Consider the following 18,979-nt stretch of genomic DNA (forward strand, 5'->3'; position numbering starts at 1 on the left):
GAGGAATGTGTTGTGCGTGATGTCAGAGTGAAAAGTGTGCGTGATGTCAGAGTGAAATGTGTGCGTGATGTCAGAGTGAAATGTGTGCTTGATGTCAGAGTGAAATGTGTGCGTGATGTCAGAGTGAAATGTGTGCGTGATGTCAGAGTGAAATGTTGTGCGTGATGTCAGAGTGAAATGTGTGCTTGATGTCAGAGTGAAATGTGTGCGTGATGTCAGAGTGAAATGTGTGCGTGATGTCAGAGTGAAATGTGTGCGTGATGTCCGAGTGAAATGTGTGCGTGATGTCAGGTGAAATGTGTGCGTGATGTCAGAGTGAAATGTGTGCATGATGTCAGAGTGAAATGTGTGCGTGATGTCAGAGTGAAATGTGTGCGTGATGTCAGAGTGAAATGTGTGCGTGATGTCAGAGTGAAATGTGTGCGTGATGTCAGAGTGAAATGTGTGCGTGATGTCAGAGTGAAATGTGTGCATGATGTCAGAGTGAAATGTGTGCGTGATGTCAGAGTGAAATGTGTGCGTGATGTCAGAGTGAAATGTGTGCGTGATGTCAGAGTGAAATGTGTGCTTGATGTCAGAGTGAAATGTGTGCGTGATGTCAGAGTGAAATGTGTGCGTGATGTCAGAGTGAAATGTGTGCGTGATGTCAGAGTGAAAATGTGTGCGTGATGTCAGAGTGAAATGTGTGCGTGATGTCAGAGTGAAATGTGTGCGTGATGTCAGAGTGAAATGTGCGTGATGTCAGTGAAATGTGTGCGTGATGTCAGTGAAATGTGTGCGTGATGTCAGAGTGAAATGTGTGCGTGATGTCAGAGTGAAATGTGTGCGTGATGTCAGAGTGAAATGTGTGCGTGATGTCAGAGTGAAATGTGTGCGTGATGTCAGAGTGAAATGTGTGCGTGATGTCAGAGTGAAATGTGTGCGTGATGTCAGAGTGAAATGTGTGCGTGATGTCAGAGTGAAATGTGTGCGTGATGTCAGTGAAATGTGTGCGTGATGTCAGAGTGAAATGTGTGCGTGATGTCAGAGTGAAATGTGTGCGTGATGTCAGAGTGAAATGTGTGCGTGATGTCAGAGTGAAATGTGTGCGTGATGTCAGAGTGAAATGTGTGCGTGATGTCAGAGTGAAATGTGTGCGTGATGTCAGAGTGAAATGTGTGCGTGATGTCAGAGTGAAATGTGTGCGTGATGTCAGAGTGAAATGTGTGCGTGATGTCAGAGTGAAATGTTGTGCGTGATGTCAGAGTGAAATGTGTGCGTGATGTCAGAGTGAAATGTGTGCGTGATGTCAGAGTGAAATGTGTGCGTGATGTCAGAGTGAAATGTGTGCGTGATGTCAGAGTGAAATGTGTGCGTGATGTCAGAGTGAAATGTGTGCGTGATGTCAGAGTGAAATGTGTGCGTGATGTCAGAGTGAAATGTGTGCGTGATGTCAGAGTGAAATGTGTGCGTGATGTCAGAGTGAAATGTGTGCGTGATGTCAGAGTGAAATGTGTGCGTGATGTCAGAGTGAAATGTGTGCGTGATGTCAGAGTGAAATGTGTGCGTGATGTCAGAGTGAATGTGTGCGTGATGTCAGAGTGAAATGTGTGCGTGATGTCAGTGAAATGTGTGCGTGATGTCAGAGTGAAATGTGTGCGTGATGTCAGAGTGAAATGTGTGCGTGATGTCAGAGTGAAATGTGTGCGATGATGTCAGAGTGAAATGTGTGCGTGATGTCAGAGTGAAATGTGTGCGTGATGTCAGAGTGAAATGTGTGCGTGATGTCAGAGTGAAATGTGTGCGTGATGTCAGAGTGAAATGTGTGCGTGATGTCAGAGTGAAATGTGTGCGTGATGTCAGAGTGAAATGTGTGCGTGATGTCAGAGTGAAATGTGTGCGTGATGTCAGAGTGAAATGTGTGCGTGATGTCAGAGTGAAATGTGTGCGTGATGTCAGAGTGAAATGTGTGCGTGATGTCAGAGTGAAATGTGTGCGTGATGTCAGAGTGAAATGTGTGCGTGATGTCAGAGTGAAATGTGTGCGTGATGTCAGAGTGAAATGTGTGCGTGATGTCAGAGTGAAATGTGTGCGTGATGTCAGAGTGAAATGTGTGCGTGATGTCAGAGTGAAATGTGTGCGTGATGTCAGAGTGAAATGTGTGCGTGATGTCAGAGTGAAATGTGTGCGTGATGTCAGAGTGAAATGTGTGCGTGATGTCAGAGTGAAATGTGTGCGTGATGTCAGAGTGAAATGTGTGCGTGATGTCAGAGTGAAATGTGTGCGTGATGTCAGAGTGAAATGTGTGCGTGATGTCAGAGTGAAATGTGTGCGTGATGTCAGAGTGAAATGTGTGCGTGATGTCAGAGTGAAATGTGTGCATGATGTCAGAGTGAAATGTGTGCGTGATGTCAGAGTGAAATGTGTGCGTGATGTCAGAGTGAAATGTGTGCGTGATTCAGTGAAATGTGTGCGTGATGTCAGAGTGAAATGTGTGCGTGATGTCAGAGTGAAATGTGTGCGTGATGTCAGAGTGAAATGTGTGCGTGATGTCAGAGTGAAATGTGTGCGTGATGTCAGAGTGAAATGTGTGCGTGATGTCAGAGTGAAATGTGTGCGTGATGTCAGAGTGAAATGTGTGCATGATGTCAGAGTGAAATGTGTGCGTGATGTCAGAGTGAAATGTGTGCGTGATGTCGGAGTGAAATGTGTGCATGATGTCAGAGTGAAAATGTGTGCGTGATGTCAGAGTGAAATGTGTGCGTGATGTCAGAGTGAAATGTGTGCATGATGTCAGAGTGAAATGTGTGCGTGATGTCAGAGTGAAATGTGTGCGTGATGTCAGAGTGAAATGTGTGCGTGATGTCAGAGTGAAATGTGTGCGTGATGTCAGAGTGAAATGTGTGCGTGATGTCAGAGTGAAATGTGTGCGTGATGTCAGTGAAATGTGTGCGTGATGTCGGTGAAATGTGTGCATGATGTCAGAGTGAAATGTGTGCGTGATGTCAGAGTGAAATGTGTGCATGATGTCAGAGTGAAATGTGTGCGTGATGTCAGAGTGAAATGTGTGCGTGATGTCAGAGTGAAATGTGTGCGTGATGTCAGAGTGAAATGTGTGCGTGATGTCAGAGTGAAATGTGTGCGTGATGTCAGAGTGAAATGTGTGCGTGATGTCAGTGTGAAATGTGTGCGTGATGTCAGAGTGAAATGTGTGCGTGATGTCAGAGTGAAATGTGTGCGTGATGTCAGTGTGAAATGTGTGCGTGATGTCAGAGTGAAATGTGTGCGTGATGTCAGAGTGAAATGTGCGTGATGTCAGAGTGAAATGTGTGCGTGATGTCAGAGTGAAATGTGTGCATGATGTCAGAGTGAAATGTGTGCGTGATGTCAGAGTGAAATGTGTGCGTGATGTCAGAGTGAAATGTGTGCGTGATGTCAGAGTGAAATGTGTGCGTGATGTCAGAGTGAAATGTGTGCGTGATGTCAGAGTGAAATGTGTGCATGATGTCAGAGTGAAATGTGTGCGTGATGTCAGAGTGAAATGTGTGCGTGATGTCAGAGTGAAATGTGTGCATGATGTCAGAGTGAAATGTGTGCGTGATGTCAGAGTGAAATGTGTGCGTGATGTCAGAGTGAAATGTGTGCATGATGTCAGAGTGAAATGTGTGCGTGATGTCAGAGTGAAATGTGTGCGTGATGTCAGAGTGAAATGTGTGCATGATGTCAGAGTGAAATGTGTGCGTGATGTCAGAGTGAAATGTGTGCGTGATGTCAGAGTGAAATGTGTGCGTGATGTCAGAGTGAAATGTGTGCATGATGTCAGAGTGAAATGTGTGCGTGATGTCAGAGTGAAATGTGTGCGTGATGTCAGAGTGAAATGTGTGCGTGATGTCAGAGTGAAATGTGTGCATGATGTCAGAGTGAAATGTGTGCATGATGTCAGAGAGTGAGAAATGTGTGCGTGATGTCAGAGTGAAATGTGTGCTTGATGTCAGAGTGAAATGTGTGCGTGATGTCAGAGTGAAATGTGTGCGTGATGTCAGAGTGAAATGTGTGCGTGATGTCAGAGTGAAATGTGTGCGTGATGTCAGAGTGAAATGTGTGCGTGATGTCAGAGTGAAATGTGTGCGTGATGTCAGAGTGAAATGTGTGCGTGATGTCAGAGTGAAATGTGTGCGTGATGTCAGAGTGAAATGTGTGCGTGATGTCAGAGTGAAATGTGTGCGTGATGTCAGAGTGAAATGTGTGCGTGATGTCAGTGTGAAATGTGTGCGTGATGTCAGAGTGAAATGTGTGCGTGATGTCAGAGTGAAATGTGTGCGTGATGTCAGAGTGAAATGTGTGCGTGATGTCAGAGTGAAATGTGTGCGTGATGTCAGAGTGAAATGTGTGCGTGATGTCAGAGTGAAATGTGTGCGTGATGTCAGTGAAATGTGTGCGTGATGTCAGAGTGAAATGTGTGCATGATGTCAGTGAAATGTGTGCTGATGTCAGAGTGAAATGTGTGCGTGATGTCAGAGTGAAATGTGTGCGTGATGTCAGAGTGAAATGTGTGCAGTGATGTCAGAGTGAAATGTGTGCGTGATGTCAGAGTGAAATGTGTGCGTGATGTCAGAGTGAAATGTGTGCGTGATGTCAGTGAAATGTGTGCGTGATGTCAGAGTGAAATGTGTGCATGATGTCAGAGTGAAATGTGTGCATGATGTCAGTGAAATGTGTGCGTGATGTCAGAGTGAAATGTGTGCGTGATGTCAGAGTGAAATGTGTGCGTGATGTCAGTGTGAAATGTGTGCGTGATGTCAGAGTGAAATGTGTGCGTGATGTCAGAGTGAAATGTGTGCGTGATGTCAGAGTGAAATGTGTGCGTGATGTCAGAGTGAAATGTGTGCATGATGTCAGAGTGAAATGTGTGCGTGATGTCAGAGTGAAATGTGTGCGTGATGTCAGTGAAATGTGTGCGTGATGTCAGAGTGAAATGTGTGCGTGATGTCAGAGTGAAATGTGTGCGTGATGTCAGAGTGAAATGTGTGCGTGATGTCAGTGAAATGTGTGCGTGATGTCGAGTGAAATGTGTGCGTGATGTCAGAGTGAAATGTGTGCGTGATGTCAGGTGAAATGTGTGCGTGATGTCAGAGTGAAATGTGTGCGTGATGTCAGAGTGAAATGTGTGCGTGATGTCAGAGTGAAATGTGTGCGTGATGTCAGAGTGAAATGTTGTGCGTGATGTCAGAGTGAAATGTGTGCGTGATGTCAGTGAAATGTGTGCGTGATGTCAGTGAAATGTGTGCGTGATGTCAGAGTGAAATGTGTGCGTGATGTCAGAGTGAAATGTGTGCATGATGTCAGAGTGAAATGTGTGCGTGATGTCAGAGTGAAATGTTGTGCGTGATGTCAGAGTGAAATGTGTGCGTGATGTCAGAGTGAAATGTGTGCGTGATGTCAGAGTGAAATGTGTGCGTGATGTCAGAGTGAAATGTGTGCGTGATGTCAGTGAAATGTGTGCGTGATGTCAGTGAAATGTGTGCGTGATGTCAGAGTGAAATGTGTGCGTGATGTCAGTGAAATGTGTGCGTGATGTCAGTGAAATGTGTGCGTGATGTCAGAGTGAAATGTGTGCGTGATGTCAGGTGAAATGTGTGCGTGATGTCAGAGTGAAATGTGTGCGTGATGTCAGTGAAATGTGTGCGTGATGTCAGTGAAATGTGTGCGTGATGTCAGAGTGAAATGTGTGCATGATGTCAGTGAAATGTGTGCGTGATGTCAGTGAAATGTGTGCGTGATGTCAGTGAAATGTGTGCGTGATGTCAGTGAAATGTGTGCGTGATGTCAGAGTGAAATGTGTGCGTGATGTCAGAGTGAAATGTGTGCGTGATGTCAGAGTGAAATGTGTGCATGATGTCAGAGTGAAATGTGTGCGTGATGTCAGTGAAATGTGTGCGTGATGTCAGAGTGAAATGTGTGCGTGATGTCAGAGTGAAATGTGTGCGTGATGTCAGAGTGAAATGTGTGCATGATGTCAGAGTGAAATGTGTGCGTGATGTCAGAGTGAAATGTGTGCGTGATGTCAGGAGTGAAATGTGTGCATGATGTCAGAGTGAAATGTGTGCGTGATGTCAGAGTGAAATGTGTGCGTGATGTCAGAGTGAAATGTGTGCGTGATGTCAGAGTGAAATGTGTGCGTGATGTCAGAGTGAAATGTGTGCGTGATGTCAGAGTGAAATGTGTGCGTGATGTCAGAGTGAATGTGTGCGTGATGTCAGAGTGAAATGTGTGCGTGATGTCAGAGTGAAATGTGTGCGTGATGTCAGAGTGAAATGTTGTGCGTGATGTCAGAGTGAAATGTTTGCATGATGTCAGAGTGAAATGTGTGCATGATGTCAGAGTGAAATGTGTGCGTGATGTCGGTGAAATGTGTGCATGATGTCAGAGTGAAATGTGTGCGTGATGTCAGAGTGAAATGTGTGCATGATGTCAGAGTGAAATGTGTGCGTGATGTCAGAGTGAAATGTGTGCGTGATGTCAGTGTGAAATGTGTGCGTGATGTCAGAGTGAAATGTGTGCGTGATGTCAGAGTGAAATGTGTGCGTGATGTCAGAGTGAAATGTGTGCGTGATGTCAGAGTGAAATGTGTGCGTGATGTCAGAGTGAAATGTGTGCATGATGTCAGAGTGAAATGTGTGCGTGATGTCAGAGTGAAATGTGTGCGTGATGTCAGAGTGAAATGTGTGCGTGATGTCAGTGTGAAATGTGTGCGTGATGTCAGAGTGAAATGTGTGCGTGATGTCAGAGTGAAATGTGTGCGTGATGTCAGAGTGAAATGTGTGCGTGATGTCAGAGTGAAATGTGTGCGTGATGTCAGAGTGAAATGTGTGCGTGATGTCAGTGAAATGTGTGCGTGATGTCAGTGAAATGTGTGCGTGATGTCAGTGAAATGTGTGCGTGATGTCAGAGTGAAATGTGTGCGTGATGTCAGAGAAATGTGTGCGTGATGTCAGTGAAATGTGTGCGTGATGTCAGTGAAATGTGTGCGTGATGTCAGTGAAATGTGTGCGTGATGTCAGTGAAATGTGTGCGTGATGTCAGTGAAATGTGTGCGTGATGTCAGTGAAATGTGTGCGTGATGTCAGTGAAATGTGTGCGTGATGTCAGTGAAATGTGTGCGTGATGTCAGAGTGAAATGTGTGCGTGATGTCAGAGTGAAATGTGTGCGTGATGTCAGAGTGAAATGTGTGCATGATGTCAGAGTGAAATGTGTGCGTGATGTCAGAGTGAAATGTGTGCATGATGTCAGAGTGAAATGTGTGCATGATGTCAGAGTGAAATGTGTGCGTGATGTCAGAGTGAAATGTGTGCGTGATGTCAGAGTGAAATGTGTGCATGATGTCAGAGTGAAATGTGTGCGTGATGTCAGAGTGAAATGTGTGCATGATGTCGGAGTGAAATGTGTGCGTGATGTCAGAGTGAAATGTGTGCGTGATGTCAGTGTGAAATGTGTGCGTGATGTCAGAGTGAAATGTGTGCGTGATGTCAGAGTGAAATGTGTGCGTGATGTCAGTGTGAAATGTGTGCGTGATGTCAGAGTGAAATGTGTGCGTGATGTCAGTGAAATGTGTGCGTGATGTCAGAGTGAAATGTGTGCGTGATGTCAGTGTGAAATGTGTGCGTGATGTCAGAGTGAAATGTGTGCGTGATGTCAGTGAAATGTGTGCGTGATGTCAGTGAAATGTGTGCGTGATGTCAGAGTGAAATGTGTGCGTGATGTCAGAGTGAAATGTGTGCGTGATGTCAGAGTGAAATGTGTGCGTGATGTCAGTGAAAATGTGTGCGTGATGTCAGAGTGAAATGTGTGCATGATGTCAGAGTGAAATGTGTGCGTGATGTCAGAGTGAAATGTGTGCGTGATGTCAGAGTGAAATGTGTGCGTGATGTCAGAGTGAAATGTGTGCGTGATGTCAGTGAAATGTGTGCGTGATGTCAGTGAAATGTGTGCATGATGTCAGAGTGAAATGTGTGCGTGATGTCAGAGTGAAATGTGTGCGTGATGTCAGAGTGAAATGTGTGCGTGATGTCAGTGAAATGTGTGCGTGATGTCAGAGTGAAATGTGTGCGTGATGTCAGTGTGAAATGTGTGCGTGATGTCAGAGTGAAATGTGTGCGTGATGTCAGTGAAATGTGTGCGTGATGTCAGTGAAATGTGTGCGTGATGTCAGAGTGAAATGTGTGCGTGATGTCAGAGTGAAATGTGTGCGTGATGTCAGAGTGAAATGTGTGCGTGATGTCAGTGAAATGTGTGCGTGATGTCAGAGTGAAATGTGTGCATGATGTCAGAGTGAAATGTGTGCGTGATGTCAGAGTGAAATGTGTGCGTGATGTCAGAGTGAAATGTGTGCGTGATGTCAGAGTGAAATGTGTGCGTGATGTCAGTGAAATGTGTGCGTGATGTCAGTGAAATGTGTGCATGATGTCAGAGTGAAATGTGTGCGTGATGTCAGAGTGAAATGTGTGCATGATGTCAGAGTGAAATGTGTGCGTGATGTCAGAGTGAAATGTGTGCGTGATGTCAGTGTGAAATGTGTGCGTGATGTCAGAGTGAAATGTGTGCGTGATGTCAGAGTGAAATGTGTGCGTGATGTCAGAGTGAAATGTGTGCGTGATGTCAGTGAAATGTGTGCGTGATGTCAGAGTGAAATGTGTGCGTGATGTCAGAGTGAAATGTGTGCGTGATGTCAGAGTGAAATGTGTGCGTGATGTCAGAGTGAAATGTGTGCGTGATGTCAGAGTGAAATGTGTGCGTGATGTCAGAGTGAAATGTGTGCGTGATGTCAGAGTGAAATGTGTGCGTGATGTCAGAGTGAAATGTGTGCGTGATGTCAGAGTGAAATGTGTGCGTGATGTCAGTGAAATGTGTGCGTGATGTCAGAGTGAAATGTGTGCGTGATGTCAGAGTGAAATGTGTGCGTGATGTCAGTGTGAAATGTGTGCGTGATGTCAGAGTGAAATGTGTGCGTGATGTCAGAGTGAAATGTGTGCGTGATGTCAGAGTGAAATGTGTGCGTGATGTCAGAGTGAAATGTGTGCGTGATGTCAGTGAAATGTGTGCGTGATGTCAGTGAAATGTGTGCGTGATGTCAGAGTGAAATGTGTGCGTGATGTCAGAGTGAAATGTGTGCGTGATGTCAGAGTGAAATGTGTGCGTGATGTCAGAGTGAAATGTGTGCATGATGTCAGAGTGAAATGTGTGCATGATGTCAGAGTGAAATGTGTGCATGATGTCAGAGTGAAATGTGTGCATGATGTCAGAGTGAAATGTGTGCATGATGTCAGAGTGAAATGTGTGCATGATGTCAGAGTGAAATGTGTGCGTGATGTCAGAGTGAAATGTGTGCGTGATGTCAGAGTGAAATGTGTGCGTGATGTCAGAGTGAAATGTGTGCGTGATGTCAGAGTGAAATGTGTGCGTGATGTCAGTGAAATGTGTGCGTGATGTCAGTGAAATGTGTGCGTGATGTCAGAGTGAAATGTGTGCGTGATGTCAGAGTGAAATGTGGTGCGTGATGTCAGAGTGAAATGTGTGCGTGATGTCAGTGTGAAATGTGTGCGTGATGTCAGAGTGAAATGTGTGCGTGATGTCAGAGTGAAATGTGTGCGTGATGTCAGAGTGAAATGTGTGCGTGATGTCAGAGTGAAATGTGTGCATGATGTCAGAGTGAAATGTGTGCATGATGTCAGAGTGAAATGTGTGCATGATGTCAGAGTGAAATGTGTGCATGATGTCAGAGTGAAATAGTGTGCATGATGTCAGAGTGAAATGTGTGCGTGATGTCAGAGTGAAATGTGTGCGTGATGTCAGAGTGAAATGTGTGCATGATGTCAGAGTGAAATGTGTGCGTGATGTCAGAGTGAAATGTGTGCATGATGTCAGAGTGAAATGTGTGCGTGATGTCAGAGTGAAATGTGTGCGTGATGTCAGAGTGAAATGTGTGCGTGATGTCAGAGTGAAATGTGTGCGTGATGTCAGAGTGAAATGTGTGCGTGATGTCAGAGTGAAATGTGTGCGTGATGTCAGAGTGAAATGTGTGCATGATGTCAGAGTGAAATGTGTGCGTGATGTCAGAGTGAAATGTGTGCGTGATGTCAGAGTGAAATGTGTGCGTGATGTCAGAGTGAAATGTGTGCGTGATATCAGAGTGAAATGTGTGCGTGATGTCAGAGTGAAATGTGTGCGTGATGTCAGAGTGAAATGTGTGCATGATGTCAGAGTGAAATGTGTGCGTGATGTCAGAGTGAAATGTGTGCGTGATATCAGAGTGAAATGTGTGCGTGATGTCAGAGTGAAATGTGTGCGTGATGTCAGAGTGAAATGTGTGCGTGATGTCAGAGTGAAATGTGTGCGTGATGTCAGAGTGAAATGTGTGCATGATGTCAGAGTGAAATGTGTGCGTGATGTCAGAGTGAAATGTGCAACAGTAAAGTGTGTGAGATAGCCTCTTTTTTTCAAGGTTTTTAATTGTAGTTGTGATAGCTTGTGAGAAGATTGCTTATCTTTGGTAATTCTTTTATCCTTTGTAAATAATAGATTAGTACATTCCACTTCTGTATAATCAAGGATTTGTGTGTGTGGAGAGACGGAACCGATGGGCCGACAGCGGAGTAGGGCAAACCGTGGTCCTACGCAAGATGGCGGCCAGGAGGCGCTGTATGCAGAGGCGGGGCGCGCCTGGAGCGACGCTGCAGCGATCAGAACCAGGTGCGTAACACACACACCTGCTCTCAATCTGTGCATCTCCTCCTGCTGTATAAAAGGGGAGAAGGAGGACCAATCGGGGCAGACGAAGAAGACAAGCGAGACCAGACGAACGATGAGCCCCCGAGTAAAACGGAGCCACCGGCAACCAAAAGGCGAGCCGAGACGAGCAGCAGAGGAGGAAGAGCTGGAAATCGGCGCGACCGACTGGGACCCAGAATGGTTTATTGAAATAATAAATGAGAGTCAAACCTGCTCATCGGTGTCCTCCATCAATGGTCCATGCAACCCGCACGATGGCGGCGAGAAACCGTTCACAGTACGGGTTGCATGGACCATTGATGAAGGACACCGCTGAGCAGGTTTGACTCTCGTTTATTATTTCAATAAACCATTCTGGGTCCCAGTCGGTCGCGCCGATTTCCAGCGCTTCCTCCTCTGCTGCTCGTCTCGGCTCGCCTTTCGGTCGCCGGTAGCGCCGTCTTCCTCGGGGTATCGTCGTTCGTCTGGTCTCGCTCGTCTTCTTCGTCTGCTGGTTCTCCTACTCCTTCTGCCCCGATTAGTCCTCCTTCTCCCCTTTTATACAGCAGGAAGAGATGCACAGATTGAGAGCAGGTGTGTGTGTTACGCACCTGGTTCTGATCGCTGCAGCGTCGCTCCAGGCGCACCCCGCCTCATACTCCGCCTCCTTGCCGCCATCTTGCGTAGGACCACGGTTTGCCCTACTCCGCTGTCGGCCCATCGGTTCCGTCTCTCCACAGTGTGTTTAATCAATATGTTGCTGATGTGCATGGAGGTGACTCACCCCGATGATGGCGTTCAGTTCTGCCATGGTCACCTGCTTGGCCCGCTCCACTGCTTGGACCACCTGTTGCTGGTGCTGCACACACACACACACACACACACACACACACACACACACACACACACACACACACACACACACACACACACACACACACACACACAAAAAGGAGCTGTTTCAATGCAGTCACACTACATGTCCCACAATGCAATGTAATGCTAAAAACTGCACACATGATTAAAAAGGAGTATGTCTAAAATAATTCGCCTCACGTTGCTCAAAGGGGTGTCCACACTTTTTCCACTGAATCATTTTTAAAACTAATACAGTATTTATATTTTGCTTTACTTTCAGGACTCCACCTCAAGTTTGGTCTCAAGGACCCAAAAGGGTGTCAGTCATAAGAATTTTAAAAATATAAATTCTTTGTTAAATGCTTCCATCTCTACATCAACTTTAGATATTTCTGTTGAGATTGATATCCCTTTTATTTTGTTCAATGTTTGATACCACATGTGTCAAACTCAAGGCGAGATCTGGCCTGTCACCTCATTAATGCAGTTTGTCACATCATTAAAGTGGCCTGCCACATCATTAATGCAGTATGTCACATTAAACGTGGCCTGCCACATCACTTATGCAGTATGTCACATTAAACGTGGCCTGCCACATCACTTATGCAGTTTGTCACATCATTAAAAGTGGCCTGCCACATCACTTATGCAGTTTGTCACATCATTAAAAGTGGCCTGCCACATCACTTATGCAGTTTGTCACATCATTAAATGTGGCCTGCCACATCACTTATGCAGTTTGTCACATCATTAAAAGTGGCCTGCCACATCACTTATGCAGTTTGTCACATCATTAAAAGTGGCCTGCCACATCACTTATGCAGTTTGTCACATCATTAAAAGTGGCCTGCCACATCACTTATGCAGTTTGTCACATCATTAAAAGTGGCCTGCCACATTACTTATGCAGTTTGTCACATCATTAAAAGTGGCCTGCCACATCACTTATGCAGTTTGTCACATCATTAAAAATGGCCTGCCACATCACTTATGCAGTTTGTCACATCATTAAAAGTGGCCTGCCACATCACTTATGCAGTTTGTCACATCATTAAATGTGGCCTGCCACATCACTTATGCAGTTTGTCACATCATTAAAAGTGGCCTGCCACATCACTTATGCAGTTTGTCACATCATTAAATGTGGCCTGCCACATCACTTATGCAGTTTGTCACATCATTAAAAGTGGCCTGCCACATCACTTATGCAGTTTGTCACATCATTAAATGTGGCCTGCCACATCACTTATGCAGTTTGTCACATCATTAAAAGTGGCCTGCCATGCCATTCAGAGTGGTCTACCACATCATTTTATGTGGTCCAACATAGCATTTAAGGTGGCCCATCAAGTCATTTAATGTGACCTACCATGTCATTCAGTGTGGTCTGTCTTGCCTTCAATGTGGGTTGACACATCATTCAATGTGGTTGGACACGCTATTGAAAGCGGCCCACCATTTAACGTGGTCCATCAAGTCATTTAATGAGGTCTGTCACATTATTTAAAGTGGCTCATCTCATCATTCAATGTGGGCCGCAACATCAACTAACATAGCCCTCTAATCGCAGCCATATTTGCGATGTGGCCCGCAGTAAAACAAATTTGACACCTGTTTTATGCCTTTTTGTCAAAAGCCTTTTAGGTAAAAAAAAAAACCACAAAAAAATCGAAATAGATCATTTTATGTCAAGTGATTGGAGCCTTAAAAAGTCAATAATTCCATCCATCCATTTTCTACTGTTTATTCCCTTTTGGGGTTGCGGGGGGCGCTGGTGCCTATCTCAGCTACAATCGGCGGAAGGCGGCGTACACCCTGGACAAGTCGCCACTCAACACAGACAACATTCACACACTAGAGACCATTTAGTGTTGCCAATAGACCTATCCCCTGGTGCATGTCTTTTGAGGTGGGAGGAGCCTATCCCCAGGTGCATGTCTTTGGAGGTGGGAGGAGCCTATCCCGGGTGCATGTCTTTGGAGGTGGGAGGGGCCTATCCCCAGGTGCATGTCTTTGGAGGTAGGAGGGGCCTATCCCCAGGTGCATCTCTTTGGAGGTGGGAGGGGCCTATCCCCAGGTGCATGTCTTTGGAGGTGGGAGGAGCTTATCCCCAGGTGCATGTCTATGGAGGTGGGAGGAGCCTATCCCCAGGTGCATGTCTATGGAGGTGGGAGGAGCCTATCCCCAGGTGCATGTCTTTGGAGGTGGGAGGAGCCTATCCCCAGGTGCATGTCTTTGGAGATGGGAGGAGCCTATCCCCAGGTGCATGTCTTTGGAGGTGGGAGGAGCCTATTCCCAGGTGCATGTCTTTGGAGGTGGGAGGAATCTATCCCCAGGTGCTTGTCTTTGGAAGTGGGAGGAAGCCGGAGTACCCGGAGGGAACTCACGCAGTCACAGGGAGAACATGATTGAACCCAGGACTACTCAGGACCTTCGTATTGTGAGGCAGACGCACTAACTCCTCCTCCACCGTGCTGCCCAGTCAATAATTCGTTGAATTCATTATTATTTTTTTGAACAAGGACCATTTCTTTAAAATAAAATTCACAAAAATTCTTGAGGATCTAAAAGGGTCCCAATCACAAAAGTGAAAAAATCTCGAGTTCAACTTATATCCGTTTTTATCATTTTTTCTTGTTTGTTTTTTTAAAATGTGTTTTATACCGTTTTTGTCAAAGACTACTTTGTTTTATTATATGGAAAACGCATAAAATATTTCAAAGTGTAATATTATCATCCCTCCATCCATATATTTTCTTCCGCTTATCCGAGGTCGGGTTGCGGGGGCAGCAGCCTAAGCAGGGAAGCCCAGACTTTCCTCTCCCCAGCCACTTCGTCCCAGGCCAGCCGGGAGACATAGTCTTCCCAATGTGTCCTGGGTCTTCCCGGTGGCCTCCTAATAATATTGTAATATTAATAACAATATTAATAATTAATAATAATGTAATATTTCATGTGAAATAATTGGAACCTTATATAAGTCAACATTGATTTTGACTCATTAGTAGTTTTTGAACAATGACAGTTGTAAAGAAAAAAAACAGCCTGCATGGCAGTTTTGTGTTAGTCTACATTGAAAACATCTTGTTTCATTCCACCTTTTTGTTCTTTTATTCCAGTTTTTTTATCTTCTTCCTTTAAATAGTATATTTATAATGTGCGGCAGGCACATTATAAATATAGAGCTGGGCGATACATTGATACATACGATACAGGTATATCGTGGGTTTGTCTCTGTGCGATATAGAAAATGACTATCGTAATATTCGAGTATACGTTCTCACGTAGTTGCTTTTAGCTGCGGGCGTACACTTCAGGCTCTTCTCACTCTTTCCTGTCTCTCCTTCTCACAGACAAGCAGGCGCACAAACTTACATACGTCACATACTGTCACGTCATACGTCACATACGTATACGCCATCGTCCAGTAGACAGGTAGCAGACTGGGTAACGTTAGCTGCTAACATAGCCGTACGATAGAAGGAAGGTGCGGATCTGGTAACAAATGAAGGAAGACTTGATTCCCAATAAAAACTGCAGGGGATCCCTCGTCTGGCGGTGGTTCGGCTTCAAGTGGGAATATGCCGAACAGACAACCGTAATTTGTCAAGTGTGGGGAAAAAGCGTTGCTATAAAAAGTAGCATTACTGCTAATATGTAGCATCATTTGAAAAGTCACTCGCTAGAGAATGAAAGGAATTTCATAACCTTAGTAACATACCACATAGTGAAGGACGAATACTATTTGATTTCCTATTATGCAGCTCATTTTTATTTGACACTTAATGGCACTTTATGTTTTGGAAATGACATGAATGTTTGCGCCATTGCTTAATAACTTTAATAAATACACTTCTGGTCAATTGACTTAGTTGTGATTTCCCTCTCTGCATGAAAGTTTAAAAGTAGCATATATGAATGCAGTATGAAGAAGAATATTTTAATGTAGACACATAGAATCATCATACTGCTGTGATTATACGCATCAAGTGTTTATTCAAGGCCAAGGCAAAATATCGTAATATATATCGTATATCGTGATATGGCCTAAAAATATAGATGTATTAAAAAAAGGCCATATCACCCAGTCCTAGCTGCAAGCTCCAAATGTCACACTTTGGACACCTCTGCGCTCCACTAAAATATCTACTTTGTTTACACAATGCTCGGATGTAATACGTCATGCACACACACACACACACACACACACACACACACACACACACAGTGTCAATATTGATCAAAGTGACAGAGCCATGACCTCCCCGTCTCCGGAGACACACAATCCATCAGTGCGCTCACAGTGGGACCAAAGGAAACATGTCTGCAGATTTGTATTCTGTTGGCATACACACACTCTCACACACACACACACACACACACACACACACACACACACACACACACACACACACACACACACACACACACACACACACAGTTTGCAGTGGCACACAGGCCTCAGGCAGATTGCTAAATGCCAGCATTTTCTGACCTTACAAAGGCTAATTTGGTAGAATTCACAGCTGCCCCCTTGTGGTTGAAATGTACATTTGTGAAACCACCTTGTAAATGATGTCATAACAGGGCTTGGAAATTCTAGAACATGTTTTTGAGCACAACACCTTTGAGAAAAGAGGCGTTTATGAAGTTGTGCTTTTTCATGACAAGCTGATGGAAAATGCCCCTTGATCATCGCCTCTAACTCTCATCCACCTCTCACTCTCACCCCACTCTAATTCTCATCCACCTCTCACCCGCCTCTAACTCTCACTCTCACCCGCCTCTCACTCTCACCCGCCTCTCACTCTCACCCGCCTCTCACTCTCACCCGCCTCTCACCGTAACTCTCACACTCACCAACATTTCACTCTCACTCTCATCCACCTCTCATTGTCACTCTCACCCACCTCTCACTCTCACCCGCCTCTCACTCTCACTCTCACCCACCTTTCACTCTCACTCACCCCTCACTCTCACCCACTTCTCACTCTCGCTTTCATCCACCTCTCACTCGCCTGTCACTGTCACTCTCACCCACTTCTCAATCTTATCCACCTCTCACTCTCACCCACCTCTCACTGTCACCCACCTCTCACACTCACCAACATTTCACTCTCACTCTCATCCACCTCTCATTGTCACTCTCACCCACCTCTCACTCTCACCCGCCTCTCACTCTCACTCTCACCCACCTTTCACTCTCACTCACCCCTCACTCTCACCCACTTCTCACTCTCGCTTTCATCCACCTCTCACTCGCCTGTCACTGTCACTCTCACCCACTTCTCAATCTTATCCACCTCTCACTCTCACCCACCTCTCACTGTCACCCACCTCTCACACTCACCCACCTTTCACTCTCACTCTCATCCACACTCTCACCCGCCTCTCACTCTCACCCACCTTTCTCTCTCACCCGCCTCTCCCTCTCACCCCACTCTCGCCCACCTCTCACTCTCACCCACCCCTCACTCTCACCCACCCCTCACTCTCATCCACCTCTGACTCTTACTCTCACCCGCCTGTCACTGTCGCTCTCACCCACCTTTCACTCTCACCCACCCCTCACTCTCACCCACCTCTGAATCTTACTCTCACCCGCCTGTCACTGTCGCTCTCACCCACCTTTCACTCTCACCCACCCCTCACTCTCATCCACCTCTGACTCTTACTCTCACCCGCCTATCACTCTCACCCGCCTGTCACTGTCGCTCTCACCCACCTTTCACTCTCACCCACCCCTCACTCTCATCCACCTCTGACTCTTACTCTCACCCGCCTATCACTCTCACCCGCCTGTCACTGTCGCTCTCACCCACTTCTCAGTCTTATCCACCTCTCACTCTCACTCGCCTCTCACTCACCCACCTCTCACTCTCACCCACTTGTCAATCTTATCCACCTCTCACTCTCACCCACTTCTCAATCTTATCCACCTCTCACTCTCACTCGCCTCTCACTCTCACCCACCTCTCACACTCACCCACCTTTCACTCTCACCCACTTCTCACTCTCACTCTCACCCACCTCTCATTCTCAACCACCTCTCACTCTCACCCACCTCTCAGTCACCTACCTTTCACTCTCACCCCACTCTCACTCTCACCCACCTTTCACAGTTTATGAACCTACATTCATATTTTGTTGAAGTATTATTCAATTAATATTTTAATAAAGGATTTTTGGATTGTCGCTATTTCTAGAATATTTAAAAAAAAAATCTCACGTACCCCTTGGCATACCTTCAAGTACCCCCAGGGGTACGCATACCCCCATTTGAGAAGCACTTCCTTATAGGAAACTGTATGTGTCGCACTAACTTGAATATTGTGATCAAAAAACTTTTGTGGCTCCGAGAGGGTTTTGATCTGGTTAAAACGGGCCCAAATGGCTCTTTTGACACAAAAGGTTGCCGATCCCTGCCCTAAAGGTTTAAACAAATCTAAACTGTATTGGTTTTGAAAATGGCAAATATCAAATGGCCCCCAATGCTTGCTACCTTTGTCACGTTGGAAGCGCATTGTGATGCGTGTTGAGTCACCCCAAGATGCACGAGGACCAGGACAAGCAGGAATTGCAGGTAGGAGCTTGGTTTAATACAAAATATGAAGACACTGGTACAAAACTGACAAAAAGAAAAGGCGTGCCTGCGCACGGGAAGCTAACGCTAACTAGCATCGAGTCCAAAGAGTCCAAAATAACGTGCCGAGCGCATGCGAAGCTAAGGCGTAACTTAGCACAAGCTTATTAGTGATTCCTAGAGCCCAAAAAAAGTCTGCGGGTTATAGAGCGTTTTCCGTTCGGGCTCCAGTACTCTGGAATGCCCTCCCAGTAACAGTTCGAGATGCTACCTCAGTAGAAGCATTTAAGTCTCACCTTAAATCTCATCTGTATACTCTAGCCTTTAAATAGACCTCCTTTTTAGACCAGTTGATCTGCTGCTTCTTTTCTTTTTTCTCTTATGTCCCCCACTCCCTTGTGGAGGGGGTCCGGTCCGATGACCATGGATGAAGTACTGGCTGTCCAGAGTCGAGACCCAGGATGGACCGCTCGCCTGTGTATCGGTTGGGGACATCTCTACGCTGCTGATCCGCCTCCGCTTGGGATGGTTTCCTGTGGACGGGACTCTCGCTGCTGTCTTGGGTCCGCTTTGAACTGAACTCTCGCGGCTGTGTGGGAACCACTATGGATTGAACTTTCACAGTATCATGTTAGACCTGCTCGACATCCATTGCTTTCGGTCCCCTAGAGGGGGTGGGGGGGTTGCCCACATCTGAGGTCCTCTCCAAGGTTTCTCATAGTCAGCATTGTCACTGGCGTCCCACTGGATGTGAATTCTCCCTGCCCACTGGGTGTGAGTTTTCCTTGCCCTTT

The 18,979-nt window shown here is 45.9% G+C and overlaps 1 protein-coding gene across 1 annotated transcript in view; it reads right to left on the reverse strand.

The window, feature by feature from the left end:
* The window catches only part of LOC133540959 (transducin-like enhancer protein 1), a 372,555-nt gene that overhangs the window by 214,288 nt on the left and 139,288 nt on the right, over window positions 1–18,979 (reverse strand). Inside the window, exon 6 of the mRNA XM_061884044.1 lies at window positions 11,529–11,603. Coding sequence (XP_061740028.1) covers window positions 11,529–11,603 — 75 coding nt within the window. The remainder of the gene's footprint in view (window positions 1–11,528; window positions 11,604–18,979) is intronic.

The sequence above is a fragment of the Nerophis ophidion genome, linkage group LG22, assembly GCF_033978795.1.
Source record: "Nerophis ophidion isolate RoL-2023_Sa linkage group LG22, RoL_Noph_v1.0, whole genome shotgun sequence".
Lineage (NCBI taxonomy): Eukaryota > Metazoa > Chordata > Actinopteri > Syngnathiformes > Syngnathidae > Nerophis > Nerophis ophidion.